Source organism: Talpa occidentalis, unplaced genomic scaffold (assembly GCF_014898055.3).
Source record: "Talpa occidentalis isolate TD23 unplaced genomic scaffold, MPIMG_talOcc4v2.1 talOcc4.12, whole genome shotgun sequence".
Classification (NCBI taxonomy): Eukaryota; Metazoa; Chordata; class Mammalia; order Eulipotyphla; family Talpidae; genus Talpa; species Talpa occidentalis.
In genome coordinates this window covers 51,855,640-51,874,550 of record NW_023601212.1, presented here as the reverse complement: position 1 = coordinate 51,874,550, position 18,911 = coordinate 51,855,640, and the positions used below count along the sequence as shown (strand labels likewise).

Below are 18,911 nucleotides of genomic sequence, written 5' to 3'. Positions count from 1 at the left end.
TTGAGGAGGGTTAATACTTGGATTTTAAGTTCTCTCCCTCTGAGGATAAGGTTACTTGTTAAATCTGCGTTGGTAAGACTCGTAGAAATAATTGGGTTTTTTTGGGTCTCTAAGACTAGTATCTCTAATCATTGCTCATTGATAGTCTCAGATTAAAGATTTATTTTATTAGATTTTACTTCCATTTGTGAATATACTATTTTAAATTCAGAAACCTTTATGTCTTGATAATCTTTTCCCTATGGTTTTATTTCTTAGAAGGGAAACTAAAAGTGTAATGTAGTAATTGCTTATGTATGCATGCACATATGAGTGTGTGTGTAGTAGATAATTACCCAAAAGCCCTTGTTGATAGCATAAGAAAAGTCTTCCATCTGCAAATTTTTCTCTTCTAGTGATATTAGAATGAAAATATTTCTGATAAGCCACTTTTATATTTGAGCCTTAATCCTAATATCACAAACTCTTTGATAACAATCATTCCTAAAAGTACTTAAAATGTTAATTTTAAGGAAGCTATTAAATCTTTCAGGTCAGCCTAGCAATAAAGAAGATGTGGATGATCTTGTGAGTCAGCTACGACAGACAGAAGAACTGGTGAATGATTTGAAGGAGAGACTCAAAACAAGTTCTAGTAATGTAGAACAGTATCGTGCAATGGTTACTAGTTTGGAAGAATCCCTCAACAAGGAAAAACAGGTATATTCAATTTTGAATTTAATTTCAATGGACTTACTACCTTTTTTTTTTAAATTAGAATTTTGGTATGTGTAAGGAACTTAGTATGGTAAGAATAAGTTGGACTAAAATCATTGCTCCTATGTCTTAAAAGTGATCTAATAAGCCAGATATGATAAATAAGAAAACAATGATTATAAGAAAAAAAAGAAAGAAAAAAATTAATAAGAAAGGGCAGGTATAATTGCTCACAGAAAGGTACAAATCAGAGGTCAAAGTGATGAGACTAGGCAAGATTGTCTCCTGAGTGTGGCTTCATAAAACAGATGACATTTGTGCACAGCCTTGAATGAAGATATCATTTGCATATTCAAAAGTAGAAAATTTTTCCATGTAGTAAGAAGCCTCAACCAAAATATATGGAAAGATTTCATATGATTAAAATTTGGCTAGTGTATTGTTGATTTTTGTTTCTTCCAAAATTTCATAGCCAGAATTTATTTTAATTTGAAAGATTAATAGAATAGATAGAGTTAAAAAATTCATTTTGTAGACCATAGGTCATTTTGTGGACCATTTATCTATACCACAATCTTAATACATACTTTGTGGTTAGCAGCAAAGATAATCAAAATATGTGGATGGGAAAACCTTTCAGTGATAAAATAGATTTGGTAGATAGATAATTGAAGGTGAAATGAAAGTTGAGAATTTTACTTCAAGAGAAAAATGAGAAATAATCAAGTTTAGTGTTAAATTATACTGTAGTTTTAAATAGTGTTTTTGAACACTAATTAGCTTTTGATGGATTTTATTTTTAATACAAGACAAATATTAATTTTAGTACTCCTCAAATTTACATTAGATGTGGAAAAAGTAAGTGTTGAATTTAAATACATGAAATTTTTGTATTTTTGGGGGTGATGGTGAAGGTGACAGAAGAAGTTCGTAAGAATATTGAAGTTCGTTTAAAAGAATCTGCAGAATTTCAGACACAGTTGGAAAAGAAACTCATGGAAGTAGAGAAGGAAAAGCAAGAACTTCAGGATGATAAGAGAAAGGCCATAGAGAGCATGGAACAACAGGTAAATTTTATTAACCATAACTCTCTTTCTTTGTTAAGGATTTGAATTCTTTCATCTACCTCAGTTAATTTTTCAGTATATTTCAATGGGTATTGATTGAACACATATCCAGCAATTTTAGTTTTATGTTTTAATTTTATCTGTTCACGTTTCCTTTTGGTATAGGTATTAATGTTATTTTTCAGAAGACTGCCTGAGACTGAGTTTTGCAAATAGAAAGTAGCTCTGCAAAAGTTATATGGGAGATTTTATCAGGTTATAACTATTTTAAATTTAGTAAGAGGTTCCTTTGGGCTAACTGGATTTTTAAAAATCTGTTTAAGCTTGCAATTAAATCTCGTTTTAATTTTGTTCTCCCTAGTTATCTGAGTTAAAGAAAACACTTAATAGTGTTCAGAATGAAGTACAAGAAGCTCTTCAGAGAGCAAGCACTGCTCTGAGTAATGAACAGCAAGCCAGACGTGACTGTCAGGAACAAGTAAGTGTTGCTGTCATAATCAGTTACTACAAAATGAGCCTTGACCCTAGAGAACATTTCATAGAGTGTACTAGTACATTTTTGGAATTGGTGATCCTATTTGGTTATTTCTACTCTTGTTGAGCTTGGACTTAAATCATTTTAAAAATATAGATGAAGGTGACAAGTAATTAGTGCAATATCCATTGACAAAGCTATCTTGACAAATGGAAAATACTATGAAAATATGAGTAGGTGCCGGAAGCCAGCTCCGGCAAAACGTGTCAGGGGTTCCTGCAAGGACGAGACAGTGTAGACGAATCTGAGGGGATGAGGGAAAGGGAATGAGGAGACACAGACACTTGATCAGGGTACAAGTATCTCCTGCCGAGGGTCTCAGCAGTACTTTATTTATACATCAGAAATTGTTACTTGATCATTACATCATGCAATCATGTGATTTTACTTTTACATTGTTTCAGAATTTATTTTTGATCATCAATCAGTGCACAGCCCTTTCTTAATTTTCCCAGTCTATGATTAACTTGGTTACTTGGTTACATTAATTTGATTACATTATTTCCCTAGGTGATGTACATTATTCAGAAAATAGAAACAGGTGCTATACACAGTGTGATTTATGTGGTCAAGCTAAAATATTAAGCAGGCCTTGTAAGATCAAGGGCGGCTTCCTATTTTCTATATAGGACCAACGTGTCCCGGTACCATGGAAACAGTATGTGGTGTGTTTCTCTCGGACCATTTCACCTCCCGGGGTGCCTCAGGGCCTTCTCTAGTGGGCACTTTCACCGGGCTCAGTTCCAACAGTTCTATCAAGTGTGGCTTGTTAAAGAACTCAATGTTACTCATGGTAACTGAATTACAAATTGGAGGACGTGGAGAATTATTGGGAATCATTTCATAATCAATCATGTTGGAAGGTACATTTCTCAAACTACTGAAGTGTGTATTACCAAAACTGGCATTGATGCCAACACTCATTGTGTTACTCTAAAGCTTATGGAAAATTTCCATGGTTTCAATAACTGCTACAAACAAATGAAAGGAAGTAGCAGGAGCCAGCTGTGGAGTTTTCTGACTTTTCAGAAATTTTCCTCATGCCTGGACCTTGTCAGACAGCATGGGCTTCCTGACTTTTCAGGAGTTTTCCCTCATGCCCAGACCTTGTCAGACAGCATGAGTAGCATGGCTCGCGCCAAGTAGGAAATTAAGTGTATGCTTGTTTCCATTGGAAAGCGTTTTTTTATTATTGTAGTCTTTACTAGTTCTGATTGTAAAACTGGAAAGTGCTTCAAAGGTATGTTAGACAAAAATGGGTTATCCTTGTATTGTTGCAAATGCCTTTCTTAGTAAACCAAGGATCTCTTGATAATATATGTAATGCATTACACCAATTCTATATGCCACTTTCATAGAGTTTTAAAAAATACAAAGTTGTATTTGCTTTAAGTGTATATCATGCACGCACACACATGTAAATGTAATATAAGCTTTTAGAGTGTGGGTTATTGAAATGGGGAAAGAGCACATGTAAGGAATGGTTATATTCTCCTTTTTAAGTTGGGTGGTATATTAAGAGCTGTTCTTTTGGTTACTATTTTTTATTGTTTGTAAATAACTATCATATACATTTATCAACGTTACTTTAAAAATGGGATACAGGGAAAGTGCTTCAGAGGTATGTTAGACAAAAATGGTTATCCTTGTCTTGTTGCCAAATAACCTATCACTGGTAATTAAAGAACGTATCCATAATTCAATATTCCGATGAATAATTTTTATTACCTTGTGTTTGCTTTATGTTTGGTGTTTTACATGCATATATTTTATATAACTGATATCTAGCCTTAATTTCAGAAACTGTTCTAATTGCTAGTTTTTTATGCGTTTCATTTGAACAATTCTTTAATTTATTATTGAATGTATATCCCATAACTTACATAGTTATGCTTCTATTTTGGTATGTTTAGAATATCTTAATGCAGTTTGTATGTTTTTCCAAAACACACCGACCAGTTTTTTGAATCTTATATGTCAATGTTGGAATAATTTCTTATAGGCTAAAATAGCTGTGGAGGCTCAGAATAAGTATGAGAGAGAATTAATGCTACATGCTGCTGATGTTGAAGCTCTGCAAGCTGCCAAGGAACAGGTTTCAAAAATGGCATCAGTACGTCAGCATTTGGAAGAAACAACCCAGAAAGCAGAATCACAGTTATTAGAGTGTAAAGCATCTTGGGAGGAAAGAGAGAGAATGTTGAAGGTATGGAAATAATAACCAGAGTAAGCCTAGTTAACATCCTCTGCATATAGTTATAGGCTTTTTTTCTTGTGATAGGAACTTTAAAAAGTTGCTCTCTTAGCAACCTCCAAATAATACAACACAGGTTTTAAAACTAGTCAACATGCTGTACAATACATCCCTGGGACTTACTTGTTTAATAAGTAGAAATTTGTACCTTTTTACTAATTTATTTCATCCATCTTGCCAGTTACCCATCCCTTCACCTCTGGCAACTACCAGTCTGGTATCTGTCAGCTTGTTGTTTTAGATTCCACATAAAAGATCATAAAATATTTATCTTGCATTTTCTCACTTAACTTAGCATAATGCCCTCAAGGTCCATCCATATTTTTGCAAATGGCAGGGTTTCTTAAAGGTAATATTGCACATCATAATAGAATCTTCTGAGTTTTGAAAGGCTTGGTATTTTGAGGGGTTTTTTTGTACATTGGAAAACTCAATAATGATAGACCCTTGGCTTATAGGACGAAGTTTCCAAGTGTGTGTCCCGCTGTGAAGATTTAGAGAAACAAAACAGATTACTCCATGATCAGATTGAAAAATTAAGTGACAAGGTAGTTGCCTCTATGAAAGAAGGTGTGCAAGGTCACTTGAATGTGTCTCTCACTGAAGAAGGAAAATCTCAAGAACAAATTTTAGAAATTCTCAGGTAAATCTAATATATTATTAATACTTTTTATGGTATTAAAACAACTATAAAATGAAAGCACAAATGCATGAATTGAAGAAGGGAGACTTATGAATTGAAGAAGGGAGACTTATTCTATTTAGGTATAAAGCTCATTTCATTTATTAAAAAACCCACTACCTCCAAATTGGTCCCTTTTGACATTTATGCCAGTTAGGGCCTCCCTGGTAGCCCAAGGGGTTAAGTACTGCACTATGAAGCAATCTACAGCCTCTGTGGCCATGAGTTCGGTCCCCGGCCGGCCAGGGAACATCCCATATGGCGCAGCAGACCTCCCCTCACTCGCTTGCTGCTCGAGTACATTCAGTAGTGTACGTCGGTCAATCTGCCTGTTCTGTTCCCATTCTGTCTCTGGTGAATCCTCTCACCCCCCCCCCCCCACCGCATCTCTGGCCTGTACCCCAGCTCTTGTATGCATAAATAAATAAATCTTTAAAATAAATAATTATATATATGCCAGTTAAACAAATGACTTTAAGTTGAATCTAGTAAAATAGGGTCTTTGAAAAAACTTAATTACTTTCAATTTTCAGATCATTTTAAATATAATACATTTCTAAAACCTTTGTCTACTAAAAACGTTTCTCCTATTGGTATGAAAGTAGTTATTACAGTAAATGTTTTTTGTTTTGATAAAAATTATTTGTTTTGAAATGTTAGTGTTGGTAGCACTTTTAAATTAAATCAAATCTTATGTGTACTTGTAGATTTATACGACGAGAAAAGGAAATTGCTGAAACTAGGTTTGAGGTGGCTCAGGTTGAGAGTCTACGTTATCGACAAAGGGTTGAAATTTTAGAAAGAGAGCTGCAGGAACTGCAGGATAGTCTAAATGCTGAAAGAGAAAAAGTCCAGGTATGTAAATAAAGCTTTAATAAAGCAGTTACTAAATTCAGTTCATAGTAACATGATGAAATTTATTTAAAATACGTATTTTTCCTAAGCTCATAAATTCCTTCAATAAATACTTATTAAACACTGGTAGTGATCTGCCTGGTTTCAAATTCTAGGTTCATACCATTAAAGTGTGCCTTGGCTGTATTGTTTAACTTCCTTGCTTTAAAGTGTTTCCTTTCTATAATATTGGGGTGATAATAATGATTAAGTAAGTTTGTGCACACTAAACACTTAGAACCACGTTCAGGGCATATTAAGTACTTAATAAGCTCTAGTATCTTTATATATACATCTGATAGTCATTCTAGGTAAAAACTTGCAGAATATTTCTTGGTCAGCAGAGGAGCAAAAAAGTCAAAACTAAACTAAAGAAAATATGTATTAGCGAATGGATGGTCAAAAAATAAGCTTGACTCTGACTTTTACTACCACCCAAAGCTTCCTGTTAATGACCTCATTCTGAGGAGATGTAATATACATACACATCTGATAGAAAGGAGATTAAAACCTTTAATTATTTGCCTTGTTTTAACTGATAGGTATGACTTTTAGAGAGAAACCATCAAAATGGAAAATCAAGTAATTTTATGGTATTTATGTTTTCAGATAGACATTAAAAGTTCACATCCTGTTTAGAAAACAGTCCAGACAAGATCGGGCATGTTCAGGGTGGTATAGAAAACAGTTCAAATTCTGATAAATCTTCATATGAAATAATAGTGACCCTACAACCCAGTGGTGTTAACACTCAGAGCAAAGGAGTTGGGGGTAGAATTCAGGTTTTTAACAAAAATGCCATATTGTTTTCATCTCTTTGGCTTCCTTTACTGTTCTTTTGGGCTATAAGAAAAGCAAATACTAGAAAATGCCCAGCCCTCGAACAGGTACAGGAGAAAAAAAATCAACTCTTTACATGCAATAGGAAGAAAGTCAAGAAGTGAGATCCAATAAAACAAAAGTAATACATAGTCTATTCGGGCATGAACAATATTTCATGAAGGCCATGAATCCTAACATTAAAATTGGTGATGAAGTAAAGTATGTTCAAAATAACAAAAAAAAAAAAGTCTTTACAATTCAATATTCAATAAAATTGCTCAGAACTGAAGTGATGAAATAAGTGAATGAAATTAAAAGAATTTCTGGACAGTGGGGAAACCTGAGGATCAAAATAACATCATTTTAGAACAGTTTGTGAATTCAGTACTGCAAGAGAAAGAATAGGCACAGACCGAGATCTGGGGTGATGTTTTTACCTAATATTAATATTGATTATTTGGTGGTATATGTAGTATTTTTTTATTTTCATCTTTGTAATTTCTTGCATAGTTTGTTTTAACTCTTGGTAGTTAACATGCATCACAAAAACATAAGCATATAAAACTTAAAATTTTAGTATTGAAAGGTGACGTTTAAATTTTTTTATCTGTTGTTGGAAAGATTAGAACTGGTAGGAAAAAGGTCTTCACCTGTTGTTAGAGGCTGATATGCACTTATGTTGTAAATGTTTAGGTAACTGCAAAAACAATGGCCCAGCATGAAGAACTGATGAAGAAAACTGAAACCATGAACGTAGTTATGGAAACCAATAAAATGCTAAGAGAAGAAAAGGAGAGGCTGGAACAGGATCTGCAGCAGATGCAAGCAAAGGTTTGTAACGTAGTAATCAAGATTAGAGGAATGTTATTTTTAATATTATTGCAAGTGAGTTTTTACTTTAGATGTTAAAAAAATATTGGCCCTCTTTTTAGGTGAGGAAACTGGAGTTAGATATTCTACCATTACAAGAAGCAAACGCTGAGCTGAGTGAGAAAAGTGGTATGTTACAAGCAGAAAAGAAATTATTAGAAGAAGATGTCAAACGTTGGAAAGCACGTAACCAGGTAAATGCCATTAAACTCATTTCAAAGCATGGAAACGTGTTGTTTTTAAATAATAGGTAAAATTTAAGGGAATAAAATATTTGAAAAACTAATGAAAATTGTGTGTCAGTGAAATTCTGATGTTACATGTTACATATGTGACAGATGTTGATGTCAAACTTACAGCTCAGTGTAAGAGTTTTTTAAATTTTTGGTTACATTTTATGTACTTCTCAAAAATGACTAATTGTTTCCTTTAATTCCAAAGGTTTAGAGTTTTACTTTAAAATACTTTAGTACTTGAAAGTAGGGATTTGTATACTTTATTGAAACAGTTTTATTCTTAATGGAACCTTGGGAGGGGATGAAACCATGTATCAGTGTGGCTAGAAATTCCTGTATTCAAGCAAAGATTGGAGATCTGCCTTGCCACATGCTAGTTGTGTAATATATATGTTTCTTAATCTTTCTGAGCCATATTTCCTCCTCTATAAAAATGACTAGATGTATTTCTGTTAAATTGCACTACCTTTCCTAGTTACTAGTCATTTAAATCAAGGATTATTTTTATACTTTTGTTTAGATTGTAATGCATTATAAACTTTTTTTCTTATAAAAATCACTTAAGTGAAATTAGGTATTTCATATTAAAGGCTTTTAGATTCTTTGTGTCCCTTTCTTTGGATACATTGTAACTACTTTGAAAGATTTGTTTGCAGCTATGAAAAAATACTGAGTAATTCATGACATTTGCTTTTTTTTCTCCTTCCACTTTAGCTAGACCTTTAGTCAAACTCTGCATTATCATGTAGTTTGGTGCTTGATGTAATACCATTACATATGTATGTAATACACTTAATGCAAGTGTAATTAGGTATTCTGCTATTTTATTAAGCACGTCATTTTTATGAAATGATATTACATGTTTTTGTGTTGTAGCATCTAGTGAATCAACAGAAAGATCCAGATACAGAAGAATATCGGAAGCTCCTTTCTGAAAAGGAAGTTCATACTAAACGAATTCAACAGTTGACTGAAGAAGTAGGGAGACTTAAAGCTGAAATTGCAAGGTATGTGGAAAGAAACCTTCAATTAATAGACTACATGGAATCTTTAAAGTTTGTTTCTATACTTTATATGAACTTCCAAAGTGTTTTTGTAAATTTAGGAAGAATATGAAGTACTATAACTCTCACATACAGCTTTCCTTTTATTACGTGGAGTATGCCCAAAATACTGACAGACTGTAGCCTACAAGGCCTAACTATATTTATTCCATCTGGTCTTTTACAGAAAGAGTTTTAACAATATTATAATAGGAAGAATGTGGGTTTTGCTGTCCAGCAGATATGGACTAAAATCTATCAGCACTAGATTTTACTGTATAAAATTGTGCATATTACTGGACACTGGTAGCTCAGTTCTCATCTTTGAAATGGGCATGTATGCCTAAATAGTAAATAAAGGACCAGAGATTCATAAGTTAAGGAATTGTTTTTGGAAATATGTATGTGATATTTAAAAAATTTTTAAATGGAAGATATACTAACAACACACAAAAAAGGTGAAATTAAAAGATTTTAAAATTTGAAAAAAAAATCCTTATGTGTAGCCTTTTTCCTCTTCTCCATTTTTTTTTTTTTTTGTTTGTTTAGATCGAATGCATCTTTGACTAACAATCAGAACTTAATCCAGAGTCTAAAGGAAGATTTAAATAAAGTAAGAACTGAAAAGGAAACTATCCAGAAGGACTTAGATGCCAAAATAATTGATATCCAAGAAAAAGTCAAAACTATTACTCAAGTCAAAAAAATTGGACGTAGATATAAGACTCAATATGAAGAACTTAAAGCACAGCAGGATAAGGTATTTTGAAGTAGTTTTTTTTTTTTTTTTTTTTAAGATTTATCTATTCATCCATACAAGCACGGGTACAGTCAGAAACTCTGGAGGGTGAGAGAATTCACCAGAGCCAGAGCGGGGAACAGAACAGGCAGATGGACCGAAATACACTGCTAAGGGGAGCAGCGGGCGGCAGGAGAGGTCTGCACGCCATGTGGGACCCTCGCCTGCGGCCAGGGATCGAACCGGCGCCGCAGAGGCTGCTGGCAGCTTCGCAGCCCAGCGCCCACCCTCTTCACCACCAGGGGAGGCCCTGAAGTAGTTTTTTTAAAAACATTTTATGTATATCATATATAATTTCTACTATATATACTTTGGATACTGCCATCTAGAACTTTTAAATCCATTTTATATTTTGAATCTGAATTTTGTTTAATTCCCAAAGGGAAAGAATTTGTATTTGGACTTACATATTTACCTTCTGCCAGATTAGAAATATATAGAAAAAAGAATTCTTAACCACCAAAATATATATAGTTAGTATATTTAAGACTTTAATATACTTTACATTTGAGTAATGTGATTTTCCAAAGAAATAAGGTCATCTGTGTATTCTTTATACATGTGTTCTTTTATAACCTATTATTTTTACTTTATTCATCTTTGTGAAAATGTATTTCCCTGTCAAACATTCATCTCTAATGAATCATCATTTTGATTAGATGGTTAATTTCCAATTATATGGAAAACTCTAATTTAGCAAATATTTTTGGACATTCAAGTTCCACGGAAAATTTATTTATGCCTTTAAAATTGTCCTTTGTAATAGTCATGACTATAGCCTTAGATAACATTAAAGAAGTGGAATTGTTGAATATTGCATTTAATAAATAATTTATTCATTCTTTTAATGAATAATTGAATAAATATGGCAGTATGTTACTATTATTTGTTTTCATAGGTCATGGAGACCTCTGCTCAGTCTTCTGGGGACCATCAGGAACATCATGTCCAGGAAATGCAGGAGCTCAAAGAAACCCTTAACCAAACTGAAGCAAAGTCAAAATCACTTGAGAGTCAAGTAGAAAATCTGCAAAAGGTATGAGAGTGAGAGCGGTGAAAGGTGCATGTCCCTAGCTTTACTTGTTGAATATTTAAAGAAAAATGTTTCACACTGACACTTCGTCTTATCATATGGAAATGTATATAGCTTATCCTTTTTACTTTGAATGGCTGTTTGTAAATGATACCCTGTCATCTTCAAGTGTCCGTGTACTTGGTTTGACCGCATTTTGCATTTATACTTCCTTTAAGTTAATAAGTTTTACATTTTGAATCTAAAGGGAATACAGTTTATATTTGTCTCATTGAAATGCATTTTGAATATACTTTAATTTTCTTTTAAGACATTGTCTGAAAAAGAAACAGAAGCAAGAAATCTCCAGGAACAGACTGTGCAGCTTCAATCTGAACTTTCACGACTTCGTCAGGATCTTCAAGATAGAACCACACAGGAGGAGCAGCTTCGACAGCAGATAACTGAAAAGGAAGAAAAAACAAGAAAGGCTATTGTAGCAGCAAAATCAAAAATTGCTCATTTGGCTGGTAAATTTCTGTATACTTTAAGATTTGAACATATTAGTGAAAGTTGAATGCCGGAGTCCAGCTCCGACCAGGGAAGGGTCCTCGTAGGACGAGATGGCATTGGCGAAGTGGAGGGATGAGTGGGTGAGGGAATGAGGAGACACAGACCCTGATAGGGTGCAAGTATCTCCTGCTGAGGGTCTCAGAAGGTCTTTATTTATACATCAGAAATTGTTATTTGATCATTACATCATGTAATCATGTGATTTTACTTTTACATTGTTTCAGAATTTATTTTTGATCATCAATGCACAGCCCTTTTTAAAAATATTTTATTTTATATAATTCTTACATTATTTTTCATCTTTGCACAATGTATGCATTTTCATTTTGGTTATATTCCCCATACAATTGCACCCCCCGCCCCCTTACGTTGACTCTAGTTCTTCCTCTCTCCGCCCCTCCCTCCCACCCCAACCCCCCCATAGTGTGTCTCTGGTTTATAGTTGCTTGTTGATTTTGATTATTACTTTGTATTGATTAGTCTTTTTCCTGGTCTCTTATTTAGGTTTTCTAAATTCCTGCTATGAGTGAGACCACCTGGACAGCCCTTTTTTAATTTTCCCAGTCTATGATTAACTTGGTCGCTTGGTTACATTATTTCCCTAGGTGATGTATGTTATTTAGAAAATAGAAATAGGTGCTATACACAGTGTGATTTATGTGGTCAAGCTAAAAGATTCAGCAAGCATTGTAAAATTGAGGGTGGCTTACTATTTTCTATATAGGACAAAGGTGTCCCAGTACCATGGAAACAGTATGTGGTATGTTTCTCTCGGACCATTTCGCCTCCTGGGGCATCTCAGGGCCTTCTCTAGTGGGTACTTTTACCAGGCTCAATTCCATCAGTTCTAGCAAGCGTGGCTTGTTAAAGAACTCAGTGTTACTCATGGTAACTGAATTACAAATTGGAGGACATGGAGAATTATCGGGAATCATTTCATCATTAATCATGTTAGAAAGTACTTTTCTCAAACTACTGAAGTGTGCATTAATGAAACTAGCATTGATGCCAGTACTCACTGTGTTATTCTAAAGCTTGTAGAAAATTTCCATGGTTTCAATAACTGCCACAAACAAATGAAAGGTAGTAGCAGGAGCCAGCTATGGAGTTTTCTGACTTTTCAGAAATTTCCCCCATGCCCGGACCTTGTCAGACAGCATGAGTAGCATAGCCCGTGCCAGTTGAATATTTGATACAGATTTAAAAATTGAATGGAAAAGAAAAAAGTAAATATTACAAAGTGATCTTTTGTGTTTATGTGCTTTAAATATTAGATTTATTAGATAGAAAACAATTAGAGCGGTCATAATTTTTAAGTGATGAGATTTCCACGATTTATTTATGAGGTCGTAATTGTTAACTGCTAATAAAAGTGCTATTCTTCTGCTTTATTAATATTTAGTAGTAGTATGACCATTGACTAGAAGTCTCTTTAGCCTGTAGGACGCCGTCCAGAAACCGTCAGTAAGCTCCTAGACTGCCCTGAATCTCAGGCCAGTGAAGCCTCACTTTACTGAGGAACCCTCCTGTCTTTCAGGAAGAGTACATGTAGATCTATCAGAAGCGCCATACTACAGTGCTCTGGGACTTACTGCACTTTGCTTATCAATCCGCTAAGTAGATAAATAATGCCAAATTGTGTTTTATTATGAACATATTTTGAATGATCTCTAATGTAGTGACTTAATTCATAGAAAATCATTATTTTTGAAAATGTGCTTTAGCTCATATGAAATGAAACTTTGTAATTCATGAGATTCTTAACATTTAATACATTGAAATATTAAAAGACATATACAAAGACCTCTGGTTAGTTTTTGGTGAATCCCTTATTTTTGTGAGATCTTAGGAAAAGTTACATATTTTAATGCTGGAATAAGTATATTTTATGCTGGAGTAATGAAATACAGATATTTAAAATAGCTTGTCAAAATTACTGTCAATAGAATTGGATACAACCTTTGTACTAGGCACATCAATGTTGCTTATTTCCAGTGTTTGATTATATTAATAAAATCACATAATTGCTTTTTAGGTGTGAAAGATCAGCTAACTAAAGAAAATGAGGAACTTAAACAAAGGAATGGAGCTCTCGATCAGCAGAAAGATGAACTAGATGTACGAATGACTGCCCTTAAGTCCCAATATGAAGGTCGAATTAGTCGCTTGGAAAGAGAACTCAGGGAGCATCAAGAGAGGCACCTTGAGCAGAGAGATGAACCTCAAGAACCCACTAATAAGGTGATATAGTTAATTCTGTGTAAATGATAAAATCATTTTTTTTTACATTATACTTTAATTGTGTGGTGATTTAGGAGACTTTGTCAGAGTAAATTTTTTTTTTTTAAAGATTTATTTATTTTATACAAGAACTGGGGTACAGGTTGGAAGCAACAGAGGGTGAGAGAATTCACCAGAGCCAGAGCGGGGAACAGAACAGGCAGATGGGCCAAAGACACTCCTGAAGGGAGCAGCGGGTGAGGCAGGAGAGGTCTGCCGCACCACGTGGGGTTCTCCCTGGCTGGCGGGGAATCGAACCAGCACTGCAGAGGCTGCAGACAGCTTCGCAGCGTGGTGCTCAACCGCTGCACCACCGGGGAGGCCCCAGAGTAAATTTTGACCAGACCAAGTACACAGAGAATTAATGAAAGTAAAATGCTTCGGTGGTATTGTTTAGTGGCCTTTTGTGGGATAGGCACAATAATCCATAGTTTTATTTTTATAGGTCCCAGAACAGCAGCGGCAGATCACATTGAAAACAACTCCAGCTTCTGGTGAAAGAGGAATGTGAGTTTTAGTTCTTTCACAGCCTATTAATATGTTTTTCTATTACAGTTTAGGGACGATCTAAGGATCATGGGGAGAAAACAAATACTTATCCATGCAAAACTATATCATACATTTGCCAACATTTTCCTCGCCATAACACTTGCTTTCAGCATGCTTTCAGTCCTCTATCAGTAGATCTTTGTGACAGAGAAAACATCTTTTATCTTCAGTGTGTGATTGACTTTTCAGATAGGGTACTGATTTTCCTCTGATGTATATATAATAACAAATGTAAGAGACTTGGGTTCACTTGAATCATTGTTAGGACATACCACTGTGGAACATTTCCTACAGTTTTTAAGTTCTTTAATTCAGAATCTCTTTAGTACGAGTTTTGAAATATTTAGTGAACAAAAAAATAATACAATATATTCATTGCCTCTTTAATTTTTTGTAATCTGCCAAAAGTCTACCCAAAGAGAAATCAGAATTAATAAGGTCTCAATGTATAAAGGTCATACTTGCTGATTCCTCACTTTAGGAAATATAAGTGCCTTGGTTTTGCTCCTATATATGTATTTTATAAGGGATATTTATGGTGATTTCTTATGAATCGTTGTTCTTACATTTTCCTCTCTACAAGTGCCAGCACATCAGATCCACCGACAGCCAACATAAAGCCAACGCCTGTTGTTTCTACTCCAAGTAAAGTGACAGCTGCAGCTATAGCTGGGAATAAGTCAACACCAAGGGCTAGCATCCGCCCAATGGTCACACCTGCAACTGTCACAAATCCTACTACTACCCCAACAGCTACAGTAATGCCTACTACACAAGTGGAATCACAGGAAGGTAGGTAAAATAATACAGATCTGATTGCACTGCCTGCTTATTTAGATTTATTATGAGAAGATGATAGTAACTTCAAGGATACATGAGGTTTCCGTTAAAGCTGAAGTCAGGGCTTCCCCAGTTGGCGCAACAGTTGAGTGCTGGGCTGCGAAACTTCCCGCAGCCTCTGCAATGCCAATTCGATCCCGGCTGCCCTCTCCTGCTACGCCTGGTGCTCCCCTCAGCAGTGTATTTCATCAGTCTGCCTGTTCTGTTCCCCTCTCTGGCTCTGGTGAATTCTCTCACCCTCCTACACTTCTGACTATACCCAGTGCTTGTATAAATAAATAAATAAATCTTTTAAAAAAGGGGAGGGGGCCTCCCTGGTAGCGCAGTGGTTGAGCACTGGATTGCGAGGCTGCCCTCAGCCTCTGCAGCACCAGTTCGATCCCTGGCCACCGGGCGAGGGTCCCACTTGGCGCTCAGACCTCTCCTGCCGCTCGCTGCTCCCCTCAGCAGTGTACTTCATCAGTCTGCCTGCTCTGCTCTGCTCTCTGCTCTACCTCTGGTGAATTCTCTCACCCTCCCGTGCTTCTGACTGTACCCAGTACTTATATAAATAAATAAAATAAAATCTTTTTGCGAAGCTGCCCACAGTCTTTTTAAAAAAAAAAAAATGCTGAAGTCAGACATCATAGTAAAAGTGGACAGTTAATATTTTCAAGTGTATGGCTCCCAGGATACTTGTTAATGTAATGAATTTCCTCCTTCCCTTCCTTGCTGCTTTGTTATGTTCCTAAGCTAATTAAAGGGAGAAATACATCCTTATGAGTATATGATACATTTTTCCAAGGCCAAAATCACACTTTTCATACCAAAGAAAGACAAATGTACTTTGGAAAACATACTAAATCACCCAGATACCACTTTTTTATTGAAACTGTCTGACATTTTCCTTTCTCTACTTGACACTTAAACTCATTACAGCAATTACATTTTATTTAGTTAAATACATGCCTTTTTAGTTCCACTACATTGAACTCCTCAAGGAGAAGTTTCGTTTTCCCTTGTTAATCCTCTGCCTAACCCCAAGATAGGTCCAGTAGCACTTCCCTAATGCATTTTCCTTAGATTCTTAACAAATACTAGAATTCAGTTAATTGCTCTAAGATTTAGAAATGCATAATGTGTATGTACATGCTACGAATACGCAAAATATCCTATTTCTGTGGCATTGAATGATTGTCAGATACATTGCCATATAATACTAATTGAATTTATTTTTAAATTTATTTATAAATATTTTACATCATTGTTCATTTTTAAACATTTGCTTTCTTTTCTCAGGTGTAGTCCCCATAGAATTTCCACCACCAGTTCACCTGTGCACCATCAACAGTCTCCTGTGCCCCTCCCTCCCCCTCTGTTCCCTCACCCTGACTATCCCCCTCCCCTGCAGGATGTCTCTGGTTTATAATTGTCTGTTTGCTTTTGTTGTGTTTTGTATTGTTATTATTTTTTGCCCCTTATGTCTTATTTGGCTCCCCTATATTCCTCCTATAAGTGAAACCATCTGACATTTTTCTTTTTCCTTCTGGCTTATTTCACTGAGCACAATTCTTTCTAGCTTCATCCATGTTGCTATGAATGGCATTAGTTTATCTTCTTTGATTGCTGAATAAAACTAGTTGAATTAAATGATCATTTTACATAAATTAAAACCAGAATGCTTCATCAAAATTTGTTAATCTTATTTTGATCTCTAACTCCATTTATTTTATATGATCATAATTCATATGTAGAACTAGGTGCAATACAGTTTTAGATGTTTAGTTATTTCAGCTACAATTTACTGCATGTTATCAAATCAGTGATATAGGCAATGAAAGAGCGTATAGATGAGTGTATTACCTTTACCCACAGTGTTTTGCCTAAGGAGAGTAAAAGATATGTGCACCAGTAACTATGCAAAATGTCACTATAACAGAATAGGGAAAGATAACTTCAGCTTTGAATAGAATAGAAGAAACATACTAATTAAATATTACAATTATTTTTCAGCTATGCAGTCAGAAGGGCCCGTGGAACATGTTCCAGTCTTTGGAAGCACAAGTGGATCTGTTCGTTCTACTAGTCCTAATGTCCAGCCTTCTATCTCTCAACCAATTTTAACTGTTCAGCAGCAAACACAGGCAACCGCTTTTGTGCAGCCTACTCAACAGAGTCATCCTCAAATTGAGCCTGCAAATCAGGAGCTATCCCCAAACATAGTAGATGTTGTTCAGAGTTCACCAGTTGAGAGGCCTTCTACCTCCACAGCAGTATTTGGCACTGGTAAGATTAATTTTAAAATGAAGTTAGGGCCTCCCTGATGGCCTTGGGGTTAAGTCTCAGCGCTAGCACCACTAGGGCCTGAAATCAAACCCTGGAAAAGTGTTAGCCCCGTAGGAACTGAGGTGTGTAAAGGCCTTTCTGCTTACTACCTATGAAACTAAGATATGTGTTCAGTTAACAGCATTATTAAGTGATAGAACTCTTGGAGTCCAAATTCATTATCTTGAAAACTTTCTTGCTGAAGTTACTGTCCAAAATTATGTTAATTGTAATGAAATAAGTTTTTCTATCAAGCATTATAACTACTAAATTTTGTAAGTATGTAATTAATGATCATCAACTTTACTTTGTAAAGAGGAATGTGCACCCACATGGTGCAGCAGACCTCTCCTGTCACGCCCGCTGCTTCCCTCAGCAGTGTATTTCAGTAAATCCACAAGTTCTGCTCCCTACTCTCTCTGGTGAATCCTTCACCCCCTGCACCTTTAGCTATATCCCAGTTTGTATATGCATAAATAAATAAGATTTTTTAAAAATAAAGTGAGGTTAGAGTTGGTCTGTACAGCTGTAGTTTCCTGTATATAATAAATACCTCAAATATTATTTGTATATGCCTATTTTCTAATATGGTTAATAATGAATGAAAGTTTTTCTGGGTTTTTTTTCTTTTTTTTTTTTTAAGATTTATTTATATGAGAACCGGGGTATAGGCCAGATGCACAGGAAGGTGAGAGGATTCACCAGAGACAGAGTGGGGAACAGAACAGGCAGACTGACTGAAATGCACTGCTGAGGGGAGTAGCTGGCGAGACAGGAGAGGTCTGCTGCGCCATGTGGGAATCTCCCCAGACAGCCGGGATTGAACCCACGCTGCAGAGGCTGCGGACAGCTTCACAGTGCGGCGCTCAACTGCCTGCGCTACTGGGGAGGCCCTGAATGAATGTATTCTTAACGTTTCGTAGTGAATTCTATTTTTTGTTATTCATTTTTGTCCTTAAAGTTTCTTCCCCTTCAGTGATTTTTTTGGATTGATTTAAAGGTAATACAATTTGTAACACATTATATGTGATTTAATACAGGTCCTAAGAACTAAAAGACATCTTAGTAAGACTGTATAAAGATTTTCAAATCTAAGTATACAGTATATATTATTTTTAATCCAAGAAGTTCTGGATTTTATAAACTAGAAGGCTATATGGAAACATTAAGAATACCAATTCTATGTTAGTACAATATGGTGAATCAGAACTATTGCTGTAAAATTTGATTGACTTTATTAACCAAAGGTTAGGTTGATAATATAAGATCTTTGATTTCAGAGCCTAAGTTGTTCTTTGTTTACACATTGCTAAAGAGGAACAAATTGTCTTGATCTGTCCATTGAAATGTTTAGGGTTTTTTTTTTTATGTTTAATATATTTTATTTTAAATGATTCTTACATCATTTTTCATTTTTGCACAATGTATGCATTTTCATTTTGGTTTTATTCCCCA

The 18,911-nt window shown here is 35.1% G+C and overlaps 1 protein-coding gene across 2 annotated transcripts in view; it reads left to right on the top strand.

The window, feature by feature from the left end:
* TPR (translocated promoter region, nuclear basket protein) overlaps positions 1-18,911 on the top strand; it is a 65,450-nt gene that overhangs the window by 24,091 nt on the left and 22,448 nt on the right. For both annotated transcript variants that reach the window (XM_037506316.1, XM_054693420.1), the window contains 16 exons: positions 533-699; positions 1,611-1,763; positions 2,125-2,241; positions 4,301-4,504; positions 5,011-5,195; positions 5,942-6,089; positions 7,644-7,781; positions 7,883-8,014; positions 8,933-9,063; positions 9,649-9,859; positions 10,797-10,934; positions 11,242-11,440; positions 13,519-13,724; positions 14,209-14,270; positions 14,896-15,104; positions 17,145-17,417. In XM_037506316.1, coding sequence (XP_037362213.1) covers positions 533-699; positions 1,611-1,763; positions 2,125-2,241; positions 4,301-4,504; positions 5,011-5,195; positions 5,942-6,089; positions 7,644-7,781; positions 7,883-8,014; positions 8,933-9,063; positions 9,649-9,859; positions 10,797-10,934; positions 11,242-11,440; positions 13,519-13,724; positions 14,209-14,270; positions 14,896-15,104; positions 17,145-17,417 — 2,673 coding nt within the window. The remainder of the gene's footprint in view (positions 1-532; positions 700-1,610; positions 1,764-2,124; positions 2,242-4,300; positions 4,505-5,010; positions 5,196-5,941; positions 6,090-7,643; positions 7,782-7,882; positions 8,015-8,932; positions 9,064-9,648; positions 9,860-10,796; positions 10,935-11,241; positions 11,441-13,518; positions 13,725-14,208; positions 14,271-14,895; positions 15,105-17,144; positions 17,418-18,911) is intronic.